This window comes from Eublepharis macularius, chromosome 12 (genome assembly GCF_028583425.1).
Source record: "Eublepharis macularius isolate TG4126 chromosome 12, MPM_Emac_v1.0, whole genome shotgun sequence".
NCBI lineage: Eukaryota > Metazoa > Chordata > Lepidosauria > Squamata > Eublepharidae > Eublepharis > Eublepharis macularius.
The window spans coordinates 70,326,661-70,335,007 of record NC_072801.1 but is presented as its reverse complement, the minus strand read 5'-3'; the positions used below and the strand labels follow the sequence as shown (position 1 = coordinate 70,335,007).

Below are 8,347 nucleotides of genomic sequence, written 5' to 3'. Positions count from 1 at the left end.
GGAGGAGTAATGCTTGTTGGTATACCTGTGACTCTCATCCCTTTCATTCTTTTCTTTCCTCCAACTTGCTTGTTCTTTCCCTCTCTCTGTGTTCATGTGCTGTAGTTGATTGAGGCTCCAGCATTGCTTCCATCCTTTGCCAGCCTAAGACAGCTTTTTCCTTCCTCAGATCTGACAGTGTTAGAAAACTCTACGTTCAGAGGCTTATAGCTACAGGGGTCATTTGGGGCTAATCCTCCTATAAGAAAAAAGTCACCACCATGCCTGAATTCCCACCCACCCCCTTTTTAAAAATGAGTAAGCCTCTAGCCCTCTCCATTGCAGAGATATAAGGGGAAATGTGCAATCACATTGTCCTGATTTCTGGGGAGGGACAACTGCAAACTGGTTAGACCTGACCAGTTATCCCCTTCCTGACCAAATTCATTCTCATCTTCTCTACTTTTTTTCTCTTTTTGCTACTTCTTCCAATGCTGCTGTATGCTGCCTCTTTAAATAGGCTGACACAGAACATTTCAGCATCAGCAGGCATTGGGTGAGGATGGGAGGAGATATAGGTAAGGCTGTTAAATGAAATTCTCTTATTTCATCTTTCTCCAGCTTCTCCCTGAAACCTCTTTTTAGGAATTTAGAGTCAGTGGGAAAAGAAGTTCTGCAAAATTTCAGAATTCCATTCTGCAGATGCTCAGAGGCACTAGAAATTATGGTTCATTGCGGCAGGCATAACTCTTCCTCAAATAAAACTAGGAGACTCTGCATTGGCCAGTGGCTTCAGGATAGTCCATGGGAGGTTACAGTGCCAAATATGAAAGGAATTCAGACATCCAGGCCTGAACATTCCTCATAGTTCCCTCCACAACCTGCCATGCCTCCCCTTGGAAATTATAGTTATCTGCAGCAGGCATAACTCATTGGAAAATTAAATCTTGAGGGTTAAAAATAGGTGTCCAGCTACCGGAGAACGGTGACAAAAATGAAGGGAATCATACCATCCTGGAACAGATTTTCTCAGAAATATGTGTGTGTTATGTGTTGTCAAATTGCCACCAACCTATGGTAACCCTATGAATGAAAGACCTCCAAAATGCCCTCTCATTAACAGACTTGCTTAGATCTTCTTTTATTGAGTCAAGCCATCTCATTTTAGGTCTTCCTCTTTTCCTACTGCCTTTCAATTTCCCTAGCATTATTGACTTTTCTAGAGATTTGCAGTGGAAGCAAAGATTTACTCCTAAGGAGCCATCACAGAAAATCAGCTCAGGTAGGGAGAATGGAAAATAGCTCCTGGTTGTTGTGGGTTTTCCGGGCTGTATTGCCGTGGTCTTGGCATTGTAGTTCCTGACGTTTCGCCAGCAGCTGTGGCTGGCATCTTCAGAGGTGTAGCACCAAAAGATAGAGATCTCTCAGTGTCACAGTGTGGAAAAGATGTGGCAGGTCATTTATATCTACTCAGGAGGGGTGGGAATGAGCTGAGTCATCCTGTAAGAGTTTCCCAGGGTGTGGAATGCTAATGGCGGGAGGCTTCACTGTATCCTGAGGAGGTTCTTTTGCATATGGATTGGTGCTTGATGTGCTAATCTTCTCTGCAGGGCTATTGTCGGGTGTGGAGTGTTTTGTTAGCCTGGTGTTTTTCAGAACTGGAAACCATGCTCTGTTCATTCTTAAGGTTTCTTCTTTCCTGTTGAAGTTTTGCTTATGCTTGTGAATTTCAATGGCTTCCCTGTGCAGTCTGACAAAGTAGTTGGAAGTGTTGTCCAGTATTTTGGTGTCCTGGAATAAGATACTGTGCCCTGTTTGAGTTAGGCTATGTTCAGCCACGGCTGATTTTTCCGGTTGTCCAAGTCTGCAGTGTCTTTCATGTTCTTTTATTCTTGTCTGGATGCTACGCTTTGTGGTCCCGATGTAAACTTGTCCACAGCTGCAGGGTATACGGTATACTCCTGCAGAGGTGAGGGGGTCTCTACTGTCTTTTGCTGATTGTAGCATCTGTTGTATTTTTCGGGTGGGTCTGAATACTGCTTGGAGGTTGTGCTTTTTCATAAGCTTTCCCATCTGATCAGTAATTCCTTTGATATATGGCAAAAACACTTTTCCTGTAGGAGACTGTTTTTCCTTGGTTGTTTGATTCATCCTGGGTTTGATTGCTCTTCGGATTTCATTTCTGGAGTAGCCATTCGCCTGAAGTGCGTGGTTTAGATGATTAATTTCCTCATTGAGAAAGTGTGGCTCACATATCCGTCTTGCACGATCCACTAATGTTTTCATTATGCCTCTTTTCTTTTTTCTTTCTCTTTTTCTTTTCTTTCCAGGACACCAAAATACTGGACAACACTTCCAACTACTTTGTCAGACTGCACAGGGAAGCCATTGAAATTCACAAGCATAAGGAAAACTTCAACAGGAAAGAAGAAACCTTAAGAATGAACAGAGCATGGTTTCCAGTTCTGAAAAACACCAGGCTAACAAAACACTCCACACCCGACAATAGCCCTGCAGAGAAGATTAGCACATCAAGCACCAATCCATATGCAAAAGAACCTCCTCAGGATACAGTGAAGCCTCCCTCCATTAGCATTCCACACCCTGGGAAACTCTTACAGGATGACTCAGCTCAACCCCACCCCTCCTGAGTAGATATAAATGACCTGCCACATCTTTTCCACACTGTGACACTGAGAGATCTCTGTCTTTCGGTGCTACACCTCTGAAGATGCCAGCCACAGCTGCTGGCGAAACGTCAGGAACTACAATGCCAAGACCACGGCAATACAGCCCGGAAAACCCACAACAACCATCGTTCTCCGGCCGTGAAAGCCTTCAACAATACATCGAAAATAGCTCCTCTTTGACAAAACAAAAAGGGTTGAAGAGCTCTCCTGGCCTAACCGAGGATGTGTAGTGTAATGGTTAGAGTGCTGGACTAGGATCAAGGAGATGTAGATTCTAACATCCACTCTGTCATGGAAGGTTGCCAGGTGACTTTGAGACTGTCACACACACGCAGACAGACCTACCTCACTGGATTGCTGTGAGTATAAAATGGAGTAGAAGGGAACAATGTAAGCAGCTTTGTTTCTCCATTGGGGATAATGGTGGGGTTTGGCTACAGTTTGCAAAAAGGGATGATCACGCTTGCTGTTGGTTCATCCAGTGTTGCTGCAGATGTGTTGGCAGGAGTCAAAACTGCTCTTTCAGGGTTCAAACTACCCTTAAATATTGCAAGAGCTAAGAGCTCTGGAACTGGTGAGCAGAGCAGGCAGGGGCAGAGTAGACATTCTGAGGCAGACATCTGAACTAAATCAGTCTCTTCCAGGGCTTTTTTTTCTGGGAAAAGGGGTGGTGGAACTCAGTGGGTTTGCCAGCACAGAGGGCAACTTTTGGTGGGAGTTGATGCCCCTGGTACCACATGCACGTGCGCAAAGTACGTGCACGCTCCCAGGACCGCACAATGATGTCACTTGGGATCAGCTGGAACAAGGAGGGAGTTTTTAAAAGTTTAAATCACCCTCGGCAAAAATGGTCACATGGCTGGTGGCCCCGCCCCCTGATCTCCAGACAGGGGAGTTTAGATTGCCCTCTGCACTGCTCCGCACCACTAGAGCGGCGCGGAGGGCAATCTAAACTCCCCTCTGTTTGGAGATCAGGGGGTGGGGCCACCAGCCATGCAACCATTTTCAAGAGGTTCCGGAACTCCGTTTCACCACATTCCAGCTTTAAAAAAAGCCCTGGTCTCATATCTCCGCCCGCCCCGCTTTGCCTACCCCTTACCAAAATGTTTAAATAAGTCTGTTGTTTAATGTTATAGAATATGAGTTGACCCAGGGAGTGGAGCCATTTAACTGAAAAGGCTTTTGATGGATGGAGGTCCTCTTTTATTTTTGCTGAATTACATGCACAAATAAGCTTGATATTAAAAAAAATGCAATGTACACAAAATATATAATGCATGAAAAAAACATTTGAAAATATAGTTGAAGAAGGGAAGGGAGAAGACAACAAATACAAATAACAACAACAAGAAGAAGTTCAATGAGGGAATATTATGTTCTTAAGGAGAATTAACAGCTAATATTGCCTATGCATACACAACATAGAAACTATTTCTTGTCTCTTCTGAGTTTATTTTTAAACATGCAGAACAGAAAGTCTGCAGGCACGTTTGAAAAAAGTAGTTGTCTCGCAAGCTGCTTTCCCTGATTGGAGGGAACAGGAAGGCTCACAGATAAAGCACTAGGAAGAAGTCAAAGTCAAAGGTTAGCAAACACTGCCCCATTGTGGTCCAACCTCATATGTCACAATCACGGGATTTGCTGGAAATGTTGCAATAGAGGGACAAAATTATTGTATATTTCAGTGGTGTCCCAGCTGAGCAACAAAAAGCATCTATATAATATGGAGATGCAGAAGGCATGAAATAAATGGAACATATGCATTATCTTTTTTCTCAGTGCATTGTAGTTCTACTTGCGTAGTAGCATTTACTGCCTGTTTAACATGTTGTTCTCAATTTTTTTCTACTTTCTTTTCTTAAAACTTATGGTTGTTTAAGATTTATTTTATTTTATTCAATTTATATTCCACTCTCCCCATAAGGAGGCTCAGAGTGGATCATAGGCGGTAATAAATACAATAAAAACAGCATAATTTAGAAACTGCTTGTTTCAGATTTCCATGATCCCAGTCATATCTCATTGCTTATTAGATCTGTCACTCTACTGATTGCATTGATTTACATTGTGTAATCTGCCTCTGAAGGCTTCTGGAGGAGAACCTTATTACCTTAGGCATTCTTCACTGCAAGCAAAAATGCAAAACGACTGCTATGGAAATCATCAAGTGAAGCTTTTCATGGCATGGGACCAAGTGAATGTCATCTAATATGGGCTGAATAGCCCAGACTAGTCCAATCTCATCAGAGCTTGGAAGCTAAGCAGGGTTAGCCACAGTTAACAGTTGGACAGGAGAAAGATGAAGGGAGCTCTACAGAGGAAGGCAATGGCAAGCCACCTCTGCTCATACCTTGCCTTGAAATCCTAGGGTTCTGAGAGAGCTGCAACTTGATGACACACAATTAATATTTGTTATTATATTGGCTGCAGATCGAAATTACTTAAGAGGCTAGTTGAAAGTGGTAACTCCACCCACCAGATTTGACGTTCTATCCCAGTAGCCCACATACCTTGGTGTTCTGGGCAGGCCTGAGTGCCGTTCCACCCTGCATATTAGAAAATGAAAAGTCAGTTTGTCCTTCCACTTGAGTTAAACAGCCATTCTCCTAACCCAATCACTTTTCTATTTTGACCATTCAAAATCCCACATACTCTTCTCTGATTTGGCTAGTCCTCATTGAGGAAAATTTATAATTTGCAGTGCACTTTGAAAAGGAAAGATACCCCTTCTCTGTTTATACAGATTCAGTTGGGGAAGGTATTCAAGGCAGAACATAACTCATTAATATAGTTCCCACAATGACGTCTCTTATAAGATTTATTCTTCCAGTCTCTTTCTGTCACTGTTACACACAAACACAAGTGAAAGTAGGGAGAGTTATTCGCCCCCCACCCCGCCATCATTAAAGATATTAATATCTCACTTCTCGAAAGGCAGATTGAAAAATTCACATTAGAACTGCTGCACTTCAAAAAAGGAAAACAGAATCTAGCCTTGATACTCCTACCTTTCCCGACAAAGGCACAGTTGTGATTGCTACAGCTCCCCGCCGAGTTGGCGTTTATGGTCTTGCCTTTTGCAGTGTCTTTAATCAAAGTGACCTGGAATATCTCAAAAGGAGGGATTAACACTTCCTCTTCAGATTGATAGGTGGACATCTCACTTATTGAATAGCCCTTGCAGGTGAACAACCTAAAGAAGGTTGTCTTCCCAAACCTATAAGCTATTTCTTTCCTCTCTGAAGTGGAGGTGAACTGTCCAAACCGGAATGTTTTCTCAATGGAAAATTCCACATCGGTACCTCTGTAGACACTGATGCATTTCAGCGGCTTTAACTGAGGTTCTTTGGCTGCTATTGTTAAAAGGAAGTGTAGAGATTTGAAAAGATAGGCCTCATATTCTTTGGGCCCTTTTCCTGCGGTTCGGGTGGCAGCATTGAATTCTGGGTAGACTTTAGGCTTTTCTGATGCATATGTCAAGATAGCCACTTCAACAAATTCTGTTATATTCTGAGGAAATGACTTTGAATCCTTTATCCTCCTCCAATTTTCCAAGGCTTTGTTCCATGTATCTCTATATGTTTCTGACATTGCTAGCTCTGTCTTAAGGAGAGACTTGAGTTTCCTCTTCAGAGCTTTCACACAACCATTGTACTTGTCATCAAGGGTGTAATAAGCCAAGTTCAATACTGGGTTGGATGGGCTTGCAGTCGTCTCATTGGAGTCAGCCTGAAGCTAATTAATAATTACATATTATAAAAAATCTATGCTCAGGTCCAACTTTTTTCTTACTGTAGCACTAGAGTTTATCTTCAATACATGGCTCTAGCTTATTTATTTATTTACTTTATTTATAATTGACCTTTCTTACTGAGACTCGAGGCAGATTTTACACTGTGAATCAGTACAGTCAATTCCAGAAACATTTCAACAAGCAATGTAATGGGGTATATAAATGCAAATTTGCAGAGATTTAGACTACCAAGAGTCCAACACAGCACAGCCCTCCTATCAGAGTAGAAAGCCCTCTTGCAAGACAGTCCTTTTCAGATGAGCGAAGATGTTGTGGTGGAACACCAGAAGAGACTCTGTCCAATTGCTTCCTGAACCTCTCTTAATGGTCAGTCATCTGTACCTTCCCTCCACTCTTCCCCAATCACCTCTCTATTTTTTTATATAAAGAGGTTATTACTGCATTGCTAGCGACTGCTACCATTTAATCATTTAATAGAGAAAAGGAGGGGGATGCATTGAGAACCTGATAGCTCACAAATGGTTTTTCTATTCTCTTTCTAAATCCCATTAACTTTTCCAAGACTCAAAGATCAGTAGTGGGTTAAAAAAAACCCCAGCTTTTGATGGTCTCCTCGTTTGGCTTTCTGTAATTTACTGGGCATTCTTAAGCAAAGCTACATACAGCCGTCTAAGACCATAAGCTTAGGAAGGTGTAAGGCTGCTTAGGATTCCACTATTAGTCATTTTGTCATTGGTTGTCGTTGAGGGTGGAGAGATGTGGTACTTACCTCAGCATCTCCCGCAGCAGGCAACACTATGGAAACACTGACTAGCAGGACAACAGTCCACAATAGGCTATCCATCCTAATATACTTCTGTCGTTTATAGCAGCCTTGTCTAAATCTGGGGTCTTTCTTCTTTGTCGTGTGACTGCAGTCTGTTGGTGCTCTTTTTATAAGAATCTGCCACATGGGTAAAATTATGATTCTAGTTATTGTAAAGTTCCAGTGTGGCTCATGTGAGAGGAAGAGTTGTTGGTAGGCAGATAATATGATAGGTACATGATTTATGTTGATAGAGGCCATCTTTCCATTCTCTCAGTACACTCTCAACCCTTGTAATTCTCTAAATATAGTTAAAAGTAAAAAATGTGACATTATGAAAGATCGTAAGAAGATAAGAAGAGCCCTGGTGGATGCCGCCAGTGGATCTAGTCCAGCCTCCTGTCTCACACAGTGGCCAACAAGTTACTCTGGAAGGCCAACAACAACATTGAGGCTGAGGCCTTCCCCTGACTTTGCCTCCTGGCGCTGCTATTTGAAAATTTACTGCCTCCAAATAGGAGGTTCCCTTTAGTTATCATGGCTAGGAGCGCCTATCCTCCATGAATCTGTCTAATCCCCTTTTAAAGCCATCTATGCCTGGTGGTCCTCTGGCCACCTACATCCTCTGGCAATGAATTCCGTATTTTCATCGCGTGTGGAGTACAAGTATTTCCTTTTGTCCATCCTAAATCTATTGCCCATCAACTTCATTGGATACCCTCAAGTTATAGTATTTGAGGGGCGGGAAAAAGGGTTGACTCTGCCAACTATCTCTACCCCATGCATACTTTTATAAACCTCTCTAATGCCTCCCTTAGTCCTGCTTTTCTGGCTTTCCCCATCATTTTAGGTCATTTTCACAAATGGCTTAACTGCAGATTCCTGAAAGAATCTTAGATTTTGTGCCCCCCCGCCATGGATCTGTGAAAGATAGAGGTTGCAGATGGAACCAGAAGGTCAAGCAAGAACAATGCATATCTGATTTGAATAGCAAAGACCATCTGTCCTTGAAGATGTCTGTTGGTTTATCATTTCCTTGTATATGCCTCATGTGCTAGTTCACTGCGAGTTTAACAGATCTGGAGAAGATAGCAGAGGCGTGAGTGATAAGGGGTCTGT

General features: G+C 42.6%; 1 protein-coding gene across 1 annotated transcript; it reads right to left on the bottom strand.

Moving 5' to 3' along the window:
* Positions 1–3,103: 3,103 nt before the first annotated feature.
* Positions 3,104–7,878, bottom strand: LOC129339743 (erythroblast NAD(P)(+)--arginine ADP-ribosyltransferase-like). Its single transcript, XM_054994326.1, has 5 exons — positions 7,849–7,878; positions 7,193–7,366; positions 5,678–6,404; positions 5,180–5,215; positions 3,104–3,240 (listed from the first exon to the last, which is right to left on the bottom strand). The coding sequence occupies exons 1-5, from the start codon at positions 7,876–7,878 to the stop codon at positions 3,104–3,106; spliced, it is 1,104 nt and encodes a 367-aa protein (XP_054850301.1).
* Positions 7,879–8,347: the final 469 nt, after the last annotated feature.